This window comes from Corvus hawaiiensis, chromosome 28, assembly GCF_020740725.1.
Source record: "Corvus hawaiiensis isolate bCorHaw1 chromosome 28, bCorHaw1.pri.cur, whole genome shotgun sequence".
Taxonomy (NCBI): Eukaryota; Metazoa; Chordata; class Aves; order Passeriformes; family Corvidae; genus Corvus; species Corvus hawaiiensis.
Genome location: NC_063240.1, coordinates 5,831,605 through 5,848,833, shown reverse-complemented (window position 1 = coordinate 5,848,833; position 17,229 = coordinate 5,831,605). Strand labels below are relative to the sequence as shown.

Genomic DNA, 17,229 nt, shown 5'->3' with positions numbered 1-17,229 from the left:
CAGGGGCGCGCCGGGCACCGAAATGGGGTGAAGGAATGGGATCCCAGGTTTATTTCCCTCTCCACCCCAGAACAACAATCCCAGCGCTCTGATAACCCGGCGGGATCGAATTCCCACGCCGGGCTGGGAATTTCGGGGCAGGAAAAAAATTCCAGGGGCGCGCCGGGCACCGAAATGGGGTGAAGGAATGGGATCCCATTTTTCCCCCCCCCCCTCCACTCCACGAACAACAATCCCAGCGCTCTGATAACCCGGCGGGATCATTCCCTGGAATTCTCACGCCGGGCTGGGAATTTCGGGGCGGGAGACAATTCCAGGAGAGCGCCAGGCACGAAAACGGGATGGGGGGAACAGAATCCCGTGGGTTTTTTGTTTTTTTTTTTTTTTTTTCCTTCCCCACTCCAGGAACAACAATCCCCGCGCCAGCAGAAGCTGCGCCCTGATAACCCGGCGGGGTCCTCGGGAGCATCCGGCACAGCAGGAAAGAGCCCGGCAGGAGGAAATATTAAATCCCGGGATACAAACACCGCGTCGGGAGCAGCTCCGCCCCGCCACGATCTCCCCCCACCCCCCCTAAAAAGCGGGGTCCCGGCGGGGTGGGGCGGCCAGAGCTGAAGCGAGGATGGAGAAGAGCAGCTTCGCCATGGCCAAGTTCGGCTTGGAGCGCAAGGAGGCGATCCCGAAGCGGGATTGCGGGTTTTACGTCAAGTACATTTTCCTTTTCACCTCGCTGATCCAATTCCTCATCATCCTGGGGCTCGTGCTCTTCATGGTGTACGGCAACGCCCAGGCGGGCACCGACACCCACCTGAGGCTGCTGGAGGAGCAGGTGCAGAGCCACTACCGCAGGATCGTCGCCCTGGATGCCACCAAGGCCAACCTGAGCCGCGCCCTCAACGCCACCCTCAAGGACAAGGACAAGCTGCAGGGGCTGGCGCTGAAGGTGCAGAGGGAGCTGGAGAAGTGTAACAGCAGCCAGGCTTCCGGCAGCGTGCCGCAGGTGAATCCCGGGATTCGGGCAGGGATTTGGGGCTGGCAAATTCCCGGCGGGAACGCTGCTGTCGTCCCCTCCTCGTGCCCCGCGGGTCTCGGCGGTGGTGCCAATGTGAAACCCCCCAACCCCAGCCCCAAATCGCCACGGGGGGGTTTTGGCCGAGCGGGTTTCAATCTCGGGGTCCTCGTCCTCCTCATCCTCGTCTTTGTCATCGTCCCGTTCCCCTGGAGCTCTCCCGGCATCCGTGAGGTGGTGCCGGGGGTCCCTTTTGGGATTCTCTGACCCCTCTCCTCTTCTTCCTTCTCCTCCTTTTCGTCCTCCTCCTCCTCCTCCTCCTCCTCCTCCTCCTCCTCCTCAGCCCCTGGAACTCTCCCAGCGCCCCTAAAGGGGTGCCGAGGGTCCCTTTTGGGATTCTCCGACCCCTCTCCTTCCTTCTCCTCCTTTTCGTCCTCCTCCTCCTCCTCCTCCTCCTCAGCCCCTGGAGCTCTCCCAGCACTCCTAAGGTGGTGCCGGGGGTCCCTTTTGGGATTCTCTGACCCCTCTCCTCCTCTTCTTCTCCTCCTTTTCGTCCTCCTCCTCCTCAGTCCCTGGAGCTCTCCCAGCATCCGTGAGGTGGTGCCGGGGGTCCCTTTTGGGATTCTCCGACCCCTCTCCTTCCTTCTCCTCCTTTTCGTCCTCCTCCTCCTCCTCCTCAGCCCCTGGAGCTCTCCCAGCGCCCCTAAGGGGGTGCCGGGGGTCCCTTTTGGGATTCTCTGACCCCTCTCCTCCTCCTCTTCCTCATCCTCCCGTTCCCCTGGAGCTCCCGCAGCACCCAGGAGGTGACGCCGGGGGATCCTCGGGGATGTTCTGACCCCTCTCTTCTTCTTCCTCCTCATCCTCTCCAGTCCCCGGAATTCTCACAGAGCCCACAGAGTGATGCCGGGAGGTCCTTTCGGGATGTTCTGACCCCTCTCCTTCTCCTCTTCATCGTCCTCCTCCTCCTCCTCAGCCCCTGGAGCTCTCCCAGTGCCCCTGAGGTGGTGCCGGGGGTTCCTTTGGGGATTCTCTGACCCCTCTCCTTCTCCTCTTCCTCCTCCCCAGCCCCGGCGCTCTCTCCGTTCCCTGTGGGGACCTGGATGATGCCGGGGGATGTTCTCGGGCTGTTCTGACCCCTCTTCATCCTTTTCCTTGCCCTCCTCCTCCTCCTCAGCCCCTGGAGCTCTCCCAGCACTCCTGAGGTGGTGCCGGGGGTTCCTTTTGGAATGCTGTGACCCCTCTCCTCTTCCTCATCCTCATTTCTCCTCCTCCTCAGCCCCGAGGTGCTCACGAGGTGATACCAGGGGAATCTTTGTGGGATCCTCTGACCGTCCCCCCCCTTCCTCCTCCTCCTCATCTTCCTCCTCATCCCCCAGGATTCTCCTCTTTCCCTGTGGGGACCTGGCTGATGCCGGGGGGTGGTTTTGGGATGTTCTGACCCCCCCCCCGCCTCCTCCTCCTCCTCCCCAGCCCCCGGAATTCTCACAGAACCCACGAAGTGATGCTGGGGGGTCTTTGTGGGATGCTCTGACCCTTCTCCTCCTCCTCCTCCTCCTCCTCCTCATCCCCCAGCGTTCTCTCCATTCCCTGTGGGGTCCTGGCTGATGCCGGGGGGTGGTTTTGGGATGCTCTGACCCCTCTCCTCCTCTTCCTCTTCTTCCTCCCCCCAGCTGCAGGAGGTCGTGTACCTGCAGCTGAGGTTGGCCGAGTGCCGCATGACCAGCGCCCTCATCAACACCTCCTGCAGCGGTAAGAGACCCCCCCGAAAACCTTGGGGACCCCCTTCCCACCCTCCTGGGGACTCCCAGCACCCCCCGAGGACCCCCAGAACCCCTTTCCCACCCTCCTGGGGACATCCAGAACCCTCTTCCCACCGTTTGGGGACCCCCAACTCTCCCATCCCACCCTCCTGGGGACTCCCAGCACCGCCTCTGGAAGCCCAGAACCCCATTCCCATCCCTCTGGGGACCCCCAGCACCCCCCGAGGACCCCCAGAACCCCTTTCCCACCCTCCTGGGGACATCCAGAACCCTCTTCCCACCGTTTGGGGACCTCCAACTCTCCCATCCCACCCTTCTGGGGACCCCCCGAACCCCCTGGGGACCCCCCAGGATTCCCTTCCCACCCTCCTGGGGACCTCCAGCACCCCCTTCCCACTCCCAGCACCCCCTTCCCACCCCCTTCGGAACTCCAGGACCCCCTCTCACCCTTTGAGGACCCCCCCAACTCTCCCCTCCCACCCTCCTGGGCACCCCCAACCCTCCCCCCACCCCTGTGCCAGGCAGAGGCGTCACCCCGAGCCATGGGGTGGCAGCCGGGGGGAAGCCAAACCCCCGTCCACCAACTCCCCATGCGCTCCCCCCAAGCCGAGAAGCTGCAGCTGCAGCGGCAGCTGGACCAGGCCACGTTATCCAAGAAAAACCTGGAGGAAAGGAGCCGGCAGAGCGAGGCCACGCTGGCCAAAGCCACCCAGGACAGGGACAGGTGCCAGCAGGACCTGCAGAGCGCCAAGACCATGGGGGACTTCAGCAGGACCGAGCTGGAGCTGCAGAGACGCGAGTGCCGCTCCCTCAAGGGTGACATGGGTGACAAATTCCAGAGGGTCACGGAGCTGGTGAAGCAAATCGGGTGCAGAGAGGCCGAGGACGAGCTGAGGCAGCTGCAGGAGCGCACGGAGGGGCTGTTCCGGTGGCAGCAGGAGCGCGACGCCCGCTACATCCACAAGAACACCTGCGAGCTGAGCGTGCAGCAGTGCCAGCTCAACTGCTCCCGGGAGATGCAGGAGCTGGAGAGGAGGATCCAGGGCCTGGAGAAGCGGGAGAGGGACGGGGTGGAGGAGAGGAGGAAGCTGGAGGCGGAGAAGGAGAAGGTGGGGAAGGAGCTGGAGGAGAAGAAGAGAGCGGCGGCGGCGCAGGCGGAGGCGCTGAGGGAGCAGCTCGGGGTCTGCATGGGCGCCAAGGTGGGGACATGGGGACAGCCTTGGGGACATGGGGACACCCATGGGGACACAGGGACATGGGGTATTGGGGACATGGGGACAGCCTTGGGGACATGGGGACACTCATGGGGACACAGGGACATGGGGTATTGGGGACATGGGGACACACTTGGGGACATGGGGACAGCCTTGGGGACATGGGGACACACTTGGGGACACTGGGACAGCCTTGGGGACATGGGGACACTCATGGGGACACAGGGACATGGGGTATTGGGGACATGGGGACACACTTGGGGACATGGGGACAGCCTTGGGGACATGGGGACACACTTGGGGACACTGAGACAGCCTTGGGGACATGGGGACAGCCTGGGGGACACGGGGTATTGGGGATATGGGGACAGCCTTGGGGACATGGGGACACTCATGGGGACACCGGGACACCCTTGGGAACACCGGGACAGCCTTGGGGACATGGGGACACCCTTGGGGACATAGGGACATGGGGTACTGGGGACATGGGGTATTGGGGACATGGGGACACCCATGGGGACATAGGGACATGGGGTATTGGGGACATGGGGACACACTTGGGGACACAGGGACACCCATGGGGACACGGGGACACCCATGGGGTATTGGGGACACGGGGACACCCTTGGGGACCCCCATGGGGACACGGGAACTTCCATGGGGACATGGGGACTTCCATGGGACATTGGGGCACTGGGGACGTGGGGCACTGGGGACACGGGGACACCCATGGGGACACAGGGACACCCATGGGAACATGGGGACATGGGGTATTGGGGACACGGGGACACCCTTGGGGACATGGGGACTTCCATGGGGTATTGGGGACATGGGGACACCCTTGGGGACACCCATGGGGACATGGGGCACTGGGGATATAGGGACACGGGGACACCCATGGGGACACAAGGACTTCCATGGGGACATGGGGACTTCCATGGGGTATTGGGGACATGGGGACCCCCATGGGGACACAGGGACACGGGGACACCCATGGGGACACGGGGACTTCCATGGGGACATGGGGACTTCCATGGGGTATTGGGGACACAGGGACACCCATGGGGACACAGGGACATGGGGACACGCATGGGGACACAGGGACACCCATGGGGACACAGGGACATGGGGACACCCATGGGGACACAGGGACACCCATGGGGACATGGGGACACCCATGGGGCCCCGGGGATGTGGGGCCATAGGGGCATTGGGAGCACGGGGACTCCCTTGGGGACACGGGGCATTGGGGCACTGGGGACATGGGGACCGTGCCACTGCTGACCAGTGCCACCAGTGACTGCTGCTTGACTCTGACGGGTGCCACCCTTGCCCGGTGCCCCGCTGACCACTGCCCCCGCTGACCACTGCCCCCGCTGCCCCCCCCCAGATGCCCCACCTGGACCTGCTGGGCTCGCGGGTGCCGGGCAGCGCCGGCCACTTGGGCTCCTTCCCTGGCACCGGCTCCTACATGGAAATCCTGAGGAACCCGGCGACCTTGGGCACCATGGGTGAGTCCCTGGAGGGACTGGGGGGCACTCTGCGGGGCCACCGTGTCCCCCCTGGGTGCCCATCCCAATCCCAATCCCAATCCCACCAGGAAAGAAGAACCTGGAGGAGCTCCAGCGGATGCTGCAGGTGATGGAGCAGTACACGGCCACCCTGAAGAACCCCAGGTGAGGGGACAGAGGTGACACAGGGACCCCCCCCGCGGGCTGCCCAGGGGTCCTGGGGGTACCAGAGACCTGATCCCATTTTCCCCACAGCGGATAACGCTGGAAAAACGCATGGAAAAAACAGGAGCCGCCCAGGAGGTGCTTCCCGCAGCACGGATGGCAACCCCCGGCCCGAGGGCCACCCTCCCTTTGTCCCCGTGTCCCCAAACCCCCTCCTCCCGCGTGTCCCCCCCCCCCCTCAGATGTATCCCCGCCTTCTGGCTGGAGCGGGACAACAGCCGGCCCCCAATTTGGGGACAACTCGCTGCACGTGTGTGGATGGAAATCCATGGAAAAACCGGCGTGGCGAGCGGGAATTCCATCCCGGCTCCGCACAAGGGTGGGAAACGCCCGAGGACGAGGGACAGGGATGTCCTTGTCCCCAAGGACGAGGGACTGAGCTGGCCCCCAACCCCCCCCGCCCCCTCCCCGGAGCGGGGCAGGGATTCATTCCCGGCCGTCACTCCGGGATTTATGGCCGCGCTTCCTGTGGAAAATCCTTTTCCTGCCCTGCCGCCTCTGCCCGCACGCCAGGCGCTCCCTGCCAGCGCCTCGGCGCCACCGAGAGCTCCCAGAGTGTCCCTTGTCCCCTCCCCGGCCCCCTCCTGCGCCATCCCAAGTGTCCCCCAAGCCGCGTCCATGCCGGGATAAGGGAGCTGCCACCTCCTGCCACCCTCCCCAAAGGGATGGCGATGCCCCGGGAAGCGCCCAGCGGGCAGGATGGGGTCGAGGTGACCAAGGTGACAAAGGTGACAAAGGCTCACTGAGGGTCCGGGGCGGGGGGAGGGACTCAGCACCGCCAGAGGATTTCCTGGAGTTCCTCCATGGATAATCTCGGAGCACCAGGCGCTTCCCGAGCCCGGAGGGTGACACGGGGGGTGTCCCCAAGGAGCGGCCACTTTTGGGGTGGCCCAGAAAGACCCCACATCTCCCACGGCTTGGGGGAATTCCATGGGTTGGGATGGATCCCGGCGGTCCCAAATCCCCCCCACGGTGCATCTTTAGGGTGTGAGGGGGGGATTTGGGGCACAGGGATGTGCCCCACGTCAACACCGGGCGCGGGGACACCCCAAGGCGGGGACACCCGGGGTGGCTTTTCCCTTTCAGCCGCTCCTGCTCCGTGTTTGTCCCCCTGGCCAGGAAATGGGGCTTTTCCCGGGGTTTTTTCCCCTCACATTCGGGGCCGGCTCCACGCTCCCAAACACGGCCACCAGCGAGGTGACACCACCAAAGCCACCAAAGGCACCACGGTTTAATCCCGGTGACACCACAACAACACCGGAGGGGGGACCCCACAGCGAACCCACCCCCTCCCCCCATCCCCCCATCACTTCCCAACACAAAAATCCCTAAAAATAATATCCAGGACATCCTCGGCGCCCACGTGCCCGGTGATCCTGCCCAGCTCTCGCCGTGCCAAGCGCAGCTGCTCCGCTGCCACCGCCAGGTCCCCGCTGTCCCCGCCGCCGAACCGCGCCAGCGCCGCCGCGCAGGCACCGAGGTGGCGGCTGTGCCGGCTCTGCGTCAGGCTGGGAGACCCCAAAAGGGGATCCCCGCACCTGGAAAAGCGGGATCAGCCAGCCTGGAGCGCACCAAAAACCCGGGATGAAGGTTTGGGTTTCCCCCCCCCGCCGAACTCACAGCTGTGCCAGCTGCTGCGCCAGCAGCTCCAGGAGTGACTCCAGCCCCTCGCCCGTCTTGCAGGACAGGAGGGTGGCAGGGGGCTCAGGGGGTGTCCGGGCACAGGTGGCACTCAGGGACCCCCGGAGCTCCCCCAGCAGGTCGGCCTTGTTGAGCACCAGCACGCAGGGGGTGTCCGGGGGCGGCTCCAGGGCGGCCAGCGCAGCGCCCAGAGCCAGCGGCGTGGGTGACACCGAGGTGGCATCCAGCACGGCCAGCACCAGGTCAGCCTGGCACAGCCTGGCGACACGCGGCGATGTCACCTCGCTGTCCGAGCTGTGGGGGTCACCCCAAAACTTCTTCCCGGCTCTCTCCACCCCCCCCTCCCTCACCGGTGCCGTGCTCGGGTCACCCCCTCGCGCTCCACGGGGTCGGTGGCCGGGCGCAGCCCCGCGGTGTCGCTGAGCACCAGCGGGTACCCGCCGATGTCCAGCGCCACGTCCAGCACGTCCCGCGTGGTGCCCGCCGCGGGGGACACGATGGCGGCCGGGCGCCGACCTGGGGACAGCGGGAATGACTCCCTGTGGGATTTTGGGAGCGTTATCCCGACCCCTCCACGCCTGGTCCCACTGTGGGTGATCTGGGGACACTGGGAATGATTCCCTGTGGGATTTTGGGAGCGTTATCCCAACCTCTCCATGCCTGCTCCCTGCCATGGGTGACCTGAGGACACCGGGAATGACTCCCTGTGGAATTTTGGGAGCGTTATCCCAACCCCTCCATGCCTGGTCCCTGCCATGGGTGACCTGGGGACACTGGGAATGATTCCCTGTGGGATTTTGGGAGCGTTATCCCAACCTCTCCATGCCTGGTCCCTGCTGTGGGTGATCTGGGGACAGCAGGAATGATTCCCTGTGGAATTTTGGGAGCGTTATCCCAATCCCTCCATGCCTGGTCCCTGCCATGGGTGATCTGGGGACACCGGGAATGATTCCCTGTGGAATTTTGGGAGCGTTATCCCAACCCCTCCATGCCTGGTCCCTGCCATGGGTGACCTGGGGACACTGGGAATGATTCCCTGTGGGATTTTGGGAGCGTTATCTCAACCTCTCCATGCCTGGTCCCTGCTGTGGGTGATCTGGGGACAGCAGGAATGATTCCCTGTGGAATTTTGGGAGCGTTATCCCAACCCCTCCATGCCTGCTCCCTGCCATGGGTGACCTGGGGACAGCAGGAATGACTCCCTGTGGAATTTCGGGAGCGTTATCCCAACCCCTCCACGCCTGGTCCCACTGTGGGTGATCTGGGGACACTGGGAATGATTCCCTGTGGAATTTCGGGAGCGTTATCCCAATCCCTCCACGCCTGCTCCCTGCCATGGGTGATCTGGGGACAGCAGGAATGATTCCCTGTGGAATTTTGGGAGCGTTATCCCAATCCCTCCACGCCTGGTCCCTGCCATGGGTGACCTGGGGACACTGGGAATGATTCCCTGTGGAATTTTGGGAGCGTTATCCCAATCCCTCCATGCCTGGTCCCTGCCATGGGTGATCTGGGGACAGCGGGAATGATTCCCTGTGGAATTTTGGGAGCGTTATCCCAACCCCTCCATGCCTGCTCCCTGCCATGGGTGATCTGGGGACAGCGGGAATGATTCCCTGTGGAATTTTGGGAGCGTTATCCCAACTTCTCCATGCCTCCTCCCTGCCATGGGTGATCTGGGTCCCTGTGGAATTTTGGGAGCGTTATCCCAATCCCTCCACGCCTGGTCCCTGCCATGGGTGACCTGAGGACACCGGGAATGATTCCCTGTGGAATTTTGGGAGCGTTATCCCAACTTCTCCATGCCTCCTCCCTGCCATGGGTGATCTGGGTCCCTGTGGAATTTTGGGAGCGTTATCCCAACCCCTCCATGCGTGGTTCCTCCTGTGGGTTATCTGGGGACACTGGGAATCATTCCCTGTGGAATTTCGGGAGCATTATCCCGACCTCTTCATGCCTGGTCCCTGCCATGGGTTATCTGGGGACACCGGGAATGATTCCCTGTGGAATTTTGGGAGCGTTATCCCAATGCCTCCATGCCTGCTCCCCGCTGTGGGTGATCTGGGGACAGCGGGAATGATTCCCTGTGGAATTTTGGGAGCGTTATCCCGATCCCTGCCATGGGTGACCTGAGGACACCGGGAATGATTCCCTGTGGAATTTTGGGAGCGTTATCCCGATCCCTCCATGCCTGCTCCCCACTGTGGGTAAATTGGGGACACCGGGAATGATTTCCTATGGAATTTTGGGAGCATTATCCTGCTCCCTGCCATGGGTGACCTGGGGACACCGGGAATGATTCCCTGTGGAATTTTGGGAGCGTTATCCCGATCCCTGCCATGGGTGACCTGAGGACAGCAGGAATGACTCTCTCTGGAACTTTGGGAATTCTCCCCCCACGCCCCACTCACAGAGGAGGTTGAGGAGGCTGCTCTTGCCCACGTTGGGGGGTCCGGCGATGACCGCTCGGACCCCTCCCCTCAGCAGCTCCCCCCGGCGCCCGTCCCTCAGGTGGCCTCGGATCTCCCGCTCCAGCGCCCGCACGGTGACATCCACTGTGGGGACACAGCCTCGGGTCACCCCTGCTTGGGGGACAGCACGTCCTGGCCCCCAAATCTGGGAGAGAAAACCCCCTGGGAGTGGCCCCGTGTCCGGGCCAAGGGGACAAACGTGGAGCTGGAGCGGCCGGATGGGAAAAGCCACCATTTCCGCAGTGCCATCGGGCTCAGCAGCGCGCTGGGCACACGGAGGTGGCACGGGCACAGCAGGACCTCACCTTGGCACAAAACCTCCTCCTCCACGTTGTCATCCTCGCTGAAGTCGATGAAGGCCTCGAGGTGCGCAAGCGCCTGGGGTTGGGGTGGGAATCAGCGGGGACAGCCCCGAGCTGTGTCCCTCCCCCGCCCAAGGCGGTGGCCACCGCGGGAGGGCTTGGTGGCCCCGCAGGTGGCTCCCACCTGGGTGAGGGTGTGGCTCCAGCGCTGGTAGAGCTGCCCTAGGTCCCCCTCCATCTGTCTGAGGGCCTGGCGCCGCTGCGCCTCCGTCTCGGCCCCGATCAGGTCCCGCAGGCCCTCGGCCGCCGTCAGGTCCAGCTTGCCGTGGTGGAACGCCCGGCGCGTGAACTCGCCCGGCTCGGCCGGCCGCAGCCCCGGCAAGCGGCCTGAGGGAGGCACGGGACACCCCCGGTGAGGCTCGGGAATCGTGGGGGTGTTCCCAAGGGAAAAGGAATGCGGGAGGATCAGCTGGAAGCCTCGGGGTGCCAAAGGGAAGGGGGGAATGGGATGGGGATAAAAGGGATTGGGGAACTCAGCCAGCACCGTCAGGATGCCAAAGGGAAGCAGGGAATGGGATGGGGACAAAAGGGATTGGGGAACTCAGCCAGCACCCTCAGGATGCCAAAAGGGAAGGGGGAAATGGGATGGGGACAAAAGGGATGGGAGGAAACTCAGCCAAAGGATCCCAAAAGGGAAGCAGGGAATGGGATGGGGACAAAAGGGATGGGAGGAAACTCAGCCAGAACCCTCAGGATCCCAAAGGGAAGCAGGGAATGGGATGGGGACAAAAGGGATGGGAGGAAACTCAGCCAGAACCCTCAGGATCCCAAAGGGAAGCAGGGAATGGGATGGGGACAAAAGGGATGGGAGGAAACTCAGCCAAAGGATCCAAAAGGGAAGCAAGAAATGGGATGGGGACAAAGGGATGGGAGGAAACTCAGCCAGAACCCTCAGAATCCCAAAGGGAAGGGGGAAATGGGATGGGTTAGGACGCAAAGGGAACGGGGTAAAAGGGATTGGGGAACTCACCCAGCACCCTCAGCATCCCAAAATGAGGGGGAAAAGAGGGATGGGGGGAACCTTATCAAGTACCCAGAGCATCCCAAGGAGCAGGATGGGATGGGAAAGGGAAAAAGAGCCAGGAGGGATGGGAAAGGGCCAGGATGGGACCGGGGGCTCACCCAGTGCCCGCAGCACCCTGAGAAGCTGGATGGGATGGGAAAGGATCGGGATATGATGGGAAAGGGGCAGGATGGGACCGGGGGCTCACCCATTGCCCGCAGCACCCTGAGGGGATGGGAAAGGATTGGGATACGATGGAAAAGGGCCAGGATGGGAGCAGGGGGCTCACCCAGTGCCCGCAGCACCCCGAGGGGATGGATGGGATGGGAAAGGATCGGGATACGATGGAAAAGGGCCAGGATGGGACCGGGGGCTCACCCAGTGCCCGCAGCACCCTGAGGGGATGGATGGGATGGGAAAGGATCGGGATACGATGGAAAAGGGGCAGGATGGGACCGGGGGCTCACCCAGTGCCCGCAGCACCCCGAGGGGATGGATGGGATGGGAAAGGATCGGGATACGATGGAAAAGGGGCAGGATGGGACCGGGGGCTCACCCAGTGCCCGCAGCACCCTGAGGGGATGGATGGGATGGGAAAGGATCGGGATATGGTGGGAAAGGGCCAGGATGGGACCGGGGGCTCACCCAGTGCCCGCAGCACCCCTGAGGGGATGGATGGGATGGGAAAGGATCGGGATACGATGGAAAAGGGGCAGGATGGGACCGGGGGCTCACCCATTGCCCGCAGCACCCCGAGGGGATGGATGGGATGGGAAAGGATCGGGATACGATGGAAAAGGGGCAGGATGGGACCGGGGGCTCACCCAGTGCCCGCAGCACCCCGAGGGGATGGATGGGATGGGAAAGGATCGGGATACGATGGGAAAGGGGCAGGATGGGAGCAGGGGGCTCACCCATTGCCCGCAGCACCCTGAGGGGATGGATGGGATGGGAAAGGATCGGGATATGGTGGGAAAGGGCCAGGATGGGACCGGGGGCTCACCCAGTGCCCGCAGCACCCCTGAGGGGATGGATGGGATGGGAAAGGATCGGGATACGATGGAAAAGGGCCAGGATGGGACTGGGGGCTCACCCATTGCCCGCAGCACCCCGAGGGGATGGATGGGATGGGAAAGGATCGGGATACGATGGGAAAGGGGCAGGATGGGACCGGGGGCTCACCCAGTGCCCGCAGCACCCTGAGGGGATGGATGGGATGGGAAAGGATCGGGATATGGTGGGAAAGGGCCAGGATGGGACCGGGGGCTCACCCAGTGCCCGCAGCACCCCGAGGGGATGGATGGGATGGGAAAGGATCGGGATACGATGGGAAAGGGGCAGGATGGGACCGGGGGCTCACCCAGTGCCCGCAGCACCCCGAGGGGATGGGAAAGGATCGGGATATGATGGGAAAGGGCCAGGATGGGAGCAGGGGGCTCACCCAGTGCCCGCAGCACCCTGAGGGGATGGATGGGATGGGAAAGGATCGGGATACGATGGGAAAGGGCCAGGATGGGACCGGGGGCTCACCCAGTGCCCGCAGCATCCCGAGGGGATGGGAAAGGATTGGGATACGATGGGAAAGGGCCAGGATGGGAGCAGGGGGCTCACCCAGTGCCCGCAGCACCCCGAGGGGATGGGAAAGGATCGGGATACGATGGGAAAGGGCCAGGATGGGACCGGGGGCTCACCCAGTGCCTGCAGCACCCTGAGAAGCTGGATGGGATGGGAAAGGATCGGGATATGATGGGAAAGGGCCAGGATGGGACTGGGGGCTCACCCATTGCCCGCAGCACCCTGAGGGGATGGGAAAGGATCGGGATATGATGGAAAAGGGCCAGGATGGGACCGGGGGCTCACCCATTGCCCGCAGCACCCTGAGGGGATGGATGGGATGGGAAAGGATCGGGATACGATGGAAAAGGGCCAGGATGGGAGCAGGGGCTCACCCAGTGCCCGCAGCATCCCGAGGGGATGGGAAAGGATCGGGATATGGTGGGAAAGGGCCAGGATGGGACCGGGGGCTCACCCAGTGCCCGCAGCACCCTGAGGGGATGGATGGGATGGGAAAGGATCGGGATATGGTGGGAAAGGGCCAGGATGGGACCGGGGGCTCACCCAGTGCCCGCAGCACCCCTGAGGGGATGGATGGGATGGGAAAGGATCGGGATATGACAGAAAAGGGCCAGGATGGGACCGGGGGCTCACCCAGTGCCCGCAGCACCTCGAGGGGATGGGAAAGGATCGGGATATGATGGGAAAGGGCCAGGATGGGACCGGGGGCTCACCCAGTGCCCGCAGCACCCCGAGGGGATGGATGGGATGGGAAAGGATCGGGATATGATGGGAAAGGGCCAGGATGGGACCGGGGGCTCACCCAGTGCCCGCAGCACCCCGCTGACCACGGCGGGCCCCCCGTGCACGTGCAGCTCGGCGCAGTCCTCCCCGGTGAAGCTGCGGGGCCCTGCGGGGCCACAGGGCTGGGGTGGGCACCCGGCACCTCCCAGCCAGCCCCTCCCCATGTTTAGACCCCAAACCAGGATTTGGGAAGCTTCAGAAGAGACCCCTTTCCCCAGCAGCAGCTCTGTAGGATCGCTGCGCAGGGGCCGGGCAGTGACCCCAACCCCAAACGAGTGCCGGGGTTAAGCCGAGGGGGCTGAGCCCTGACTGTGCCAGACCCCAAGACCTCCACGGGGCACTGAGCCGCCCCTAACCCATCACCAGACCCTCCCCGAACCCCAATCGCTGCCCTCCCCCCAAACCTGGGAACCACACCACGAGGCCGCGGTCGAGGGTCTCGGCGGTGTCGGGGTCGCGGATGCGCCGCAGGGCCAGGACTCGGGGTGGGGGCACTTTGGGGGTGCCGGTGAGGCTCTGGAGGGCTCCCCGGCTGCCGGGGCCGCTGGCACGGATCACGGCCACCCCACAGCGCCCGGGGGCCGAGGACAAGGCGAAGATGGTGTCACCTCCCCCCGCGGAGCTCAGGGGACGCGTCCACCTGCGGGATGCCGGGGTCCTTATGGGCACCCCTGGGTGGGGCACAGAGGGGGCAGGGGCACCGCGGACACCCAGGGAGCCTCCCCAGGTGGGACCCCTCCCCAGGTACTTCCCTCCCTGGCTACTCCCCCTCCCCATGCACCGCCTCCCCACGTACCGCCCCCCCCCCCCCCCCCCACGGTCCCCAAACCGCCCCGGTTCAGCCATTCCCGTGGCTCCCCACCCCACAGGCACCCCTGTGCCCCCCATGTCCCCCCTGTCCCCGTCACCTGCCCCGCGCCGCCCTCACGGCCCCGCGCAGCGCCATCACCGCCCTCCCGCTGCCCTCCGCGCGCCCGCCTGGCCCCGCCCACCGCCGCACGCCATTGGTCAATGCTCATTGAGAGGCGGGGCTAACGCGGAAATCCCGCTTCTGATTGGCCATCCTGCTGCCACGGCGAAAGGCCTGCCTCAGCGCGCCGCCCATTAGAGCACGCTATTGGGCAATGTCCGCCGAGGGGCGGGGCTAACGGCTCAGCACGGCTTCTGATTGGTTAGTGAGCAAACATGGCGGCGCGCTGGCTGAAGCCGCCAGGACCCGGCGGTTCCGCCCGGCCCCGCCCGGGGGTCCCCGCGCGTCCCCTCGGGGTCCCGCTGCCCGCACTCCCACCCCGAGGGGGCTGCGGGGCTGCACCCCACCCCTCCTCCGTCCCTTCGAGGCGCTGCGCTGCCGCTCGGAGCTGCTGCACCCTAAAAATCACCCCCAGCCCCTCAGGGATGTCCCCGTGTCCCCGCTGAGCTGGCGGCTCCCCGTGAGAATTGGGAGGACCCCCCTCATGGCAGAGCCCACCGCTGCCCCGTCCCTTCTGCACTCACTGCTGTCCCCGTGCCGGGCGGGGGGAGGTCCGTCTGTCCCCACCCTGCGGTGTCCTGGAGCCCCGGGGGGATTTGGGGAACCCCTGCCCACCCTGCGGGGTCCCCTCCGCTCGGCACCCCCGCACCCCCGGGGCTGAACCCCGGCTCCGCACCCGCCCAAACCGCAGCCGCTCCTCCCCCGGGGAACCCCAATCCCGGCTCATCCCGGGGGTCCCATCCCCGCGGAGGGGTCGGCACTGACCCCTGGGTTGTGGGGCTGGGGGGGATCCCCCAAAAGCGCCCCCAAAAGCGCGCGCCGGGAGGGACCCGCGGCCGCCCGAGCCCGCAGCGCTCCGTGAACCAGAGAAATGATCCGGGAGCCGCGTCACGGCTCGGCTCGGGTCCTCGTTCCGCGTCTCATCCCGCCCCTGAATCCCGCTCCTCATCCCGCATCCCAGCCCCATCCGCTCCCGATCCCGCTTCTTATCCCAAATCCCATCCTGTATCCACCTCCCGCATCCCAGCCCGCTGCCTGTCCGCTCCCGATCCCGCTTCTTATCCCAAATCCCATCCTGTATCCACCTCCCGCATCCCAGCCCGCTGCCTGTCCGCTCCCGATCCCGCTTCTTATCCCAAATCCCATCCTGTATCCACCTCCCCATCCTGAACCCCATCCCCGTCCCCATCCCTGTCCCCATCCCACCCTCCTTCCCAGGACCCGAGGTTTTAGATCCAGGCAGGGATAGACCGGGAATCACACAGGGATCCAGGCAGGGATAGACGGGGGTAGACAGGGAATCACGCAGGGATAGACAGGGAATCACACAGGGATCCAGGCAGGGAATCACATAGAGATACAGGCGGGGATAGACAGGGAATCACGCAGGGATAGACAGAGAATCACACAGGGATCCAGGCAGGGAATCACGCAGGGATAGACAGGGAATCACACAGGATGCAGGCAGGGATAGACAGGGATCCAGGCAGGGAATCACACAGGATCCAGCCAGGGAATCACGCAGGGATGCAGGCAGGGATAGACCAGGAATCACACAGAGATGCAGGCAGGGATGCAGGCAGGGAATCACACAGGATCCAGGCAGGGAATCACACAGGGATAGACAGGGAATCACACAAGATCCAGGCAGGGAATCACACAGGATCCAGGCAGGGAATCACACAGCGATCCAGGCAGGGATGATGCCCAGGACACCGGAATTCCCGGGATACCCGACACCATCAACACCGCCCTCTCTGCCCCTGTGGATGCCCCAAACTCCCCCATTCTCCACGAAGATCTCCATCAGGCGATCTTCCAGAGGGATTCACAATCCCGGCATTCACAGCCCTGCTCCCCCTGCAAGGCCTGGAGCAGCCCCAGCTGACCCCGGGCCCCCTCCCCACCCTGTGCCCAGTTTTCCCCTCTCCCAAAACTGGCACCATTCCCAAGCCTGGCAGAGCCTCCAGCCTGTCCCCCGTCTCCAGCTGAGGTGACAGCGGCGGGGACAGCTCCTGGTGGCACCACCGAGCCGCGCTGGCACCCGGCCCCTGCCCCAAAATAGCCGCGGGTGGGGCGAGGGGGCAGCGGCACCGGGCACAGCGGTGCCCCCCACCCCAATCCCCTCCTTCCCGGGCAGAGGCGGGGGGGGGGGGGGGGGCACGGTCGGCCCGGGGTCGGGCAGGACCCTCCGGGATTTTGGGGGGGGCTGCGGGGGACCTCCCCCGAGTGGGAAGTGGGGGGGAGGTCGGTCTGGGGGGTGGGGGAGTCACCCAAAATGTCAGGAGGGCGGCGCGCACCCCGCTCGGATTACCGGGAGCCGCCTCAGCGGGCACCGCGCCGGGGCAGGGGGGCACTGGGGGGGCACGGGGGGGCTCTTGGGGACAGCCCTGGGGACAGGCAGAGCGAGGGGGGTTGCGGATATAGGGCGGGGGGGACACTGGGGACAATGGGGTACGCTGGGGACACCGGAGAGGCGGCGCCGGTGCCACCGCCGGGTAGAGCCGCCCCCCCCCCCTGCTCCTCCCGGGACCCCCCCACGGGGCGCGGCCGGACACGCGTGGCCAGTGCGGCCGGCGCTGGGGAGCCGCGGCCAACCAGAGCATTAAAGGGGCCGGGAGCTCGGGCTCCGCTCCGCCGCCGCCTTTGTCCCTCCTCCCGCCCGGCACCGGCGGCACCGGCGGCGGCACCGGCGGCCCCGGCGG

The 17,229-nt window shown here is 65.1% G+C and overlaps 2 protein-coding genes across 6 annotated transcripts; one reads left to right on the top strand and one right to left on the bottom strand.

Annotated features, from left to right (window-relative positions):
- Positions 1 to 433: 433 nt before the first annotated feature.
- On the top strand, positions 434 to 5,968 carry LOC125317942 (plasmalemma vesicle associated protein). The gene is made up of 6 exons (XM_048288232.1): positions 434 to 1,000; positions 2,680 to 2,758; positions 3,376 to 3,968; positions 5,374 to 5,494; positions 5,584 to 5,659; positions 5,750 to 5,968. Exons 1-6 carry the CDS (start codon positions 623 to 625, stop codon positions 5,754 to 5,756), a joined length of 1,254 nt encoding a protein of 417 aa, XP_048144189.1. The 5' UTR covers positions 434 to 622; the 3' UTR covers positions 5,757 to 5,968.
- A 966-nt stretch (positions 5,969 to 6,934) lies between these two features.
- On the bottom strand, positions 6,935 to 15,578 carry GTPBP3 (GTP binding protein 3, mitochondrial). Of its 5 annotated transcripts, none has more exons than XM_048288203.1 (9): positions 15,049 to 15,548; positions 13,959 to 14,194; positions 13,574 to 13,660; positions 10,318 to 10,520; positions 10,137 to 10,209; positions 9,772 to 9,915; positions 7,711 to 7,876; positions 7,340 to 7,618; positions 6,935 to 7,257 (listed from the first exon to the last, which is right to left on the bottom strand). In XM_048288203.1, exons 1-9 carry the CDS (start codon positions 15,489 to 15,491, stop codon positions 7,026 to 7,028), a joined length of 1,863 nt encoding a protein of 620 aa, XP_048144160.1. In that variant the 5' UTR covers positions 15,492 to 15,548; the 3' UTR covers positions 6,935 to 7,025. The 5 variants fall into 5 exon arrangements, with proteins under 5 accessions (XP_048144160.1, XP_048144161.1, XP_048144163.1 ...); XM_048288204.1 differs by lacking the exon at positions 15,049 to 15,548 and adding an exon at positions 14,463 to 14,993; XM_048288206.1 differs by lacking the exon at positions 6,935 to 7,257 and having other exon boundaries at positions 7,527 to 7,618; positions 7,711 to 7,899; positions 15,049 to 15,568.
- Positions 15,579 to 17,229: the final 1,651 nt, after the last annotated feature.

Coding starts and splice junctions, on each gene's coding strand:
- GTPBP3 (XM_048288203.1), bottom strand. CDS start 15,491: ATGGGGCTGGGATGCGGGATGAGGAGCGGGATTCAGGGGCGGGATGAG. Junction 10,210..10,317: donor GGAGCCACACCCTCACCCAG/GTGGGAGCCACC, acceptor CCCCAACCCCAG/GCGCTTGCGCACCTCGAGGC. Junction 7,258..7,339: donor GCGCAGCAGCTGGCACAGCT/GTGAGTTCGGCG, acceptor CCGCTTTTCCAG/GTGCGGGGATCCCCTTTTGG.
- LOC125317942 (XM_048288232.1), top strand. CDS start 623: ATGGAGAAGAGCAGCTTCGCCATGGCCAAGTTCGGCTTGGAGCGCAAG. Junction 2,759..3,375: donor CATCAACACCTCCTGCAGCG/GTAAGAGACCCC, acceptor GCTCCCCCCAAG/CCGAGAAGCTGCAGCTGCAG. Junction 5,495..5,583: donor GGCGACCTTGGGCACCATGG/GTGAGTCCCTGG, acceptor CAATCCCACCAG/GAAAGAAGAACCTGGAGGAG.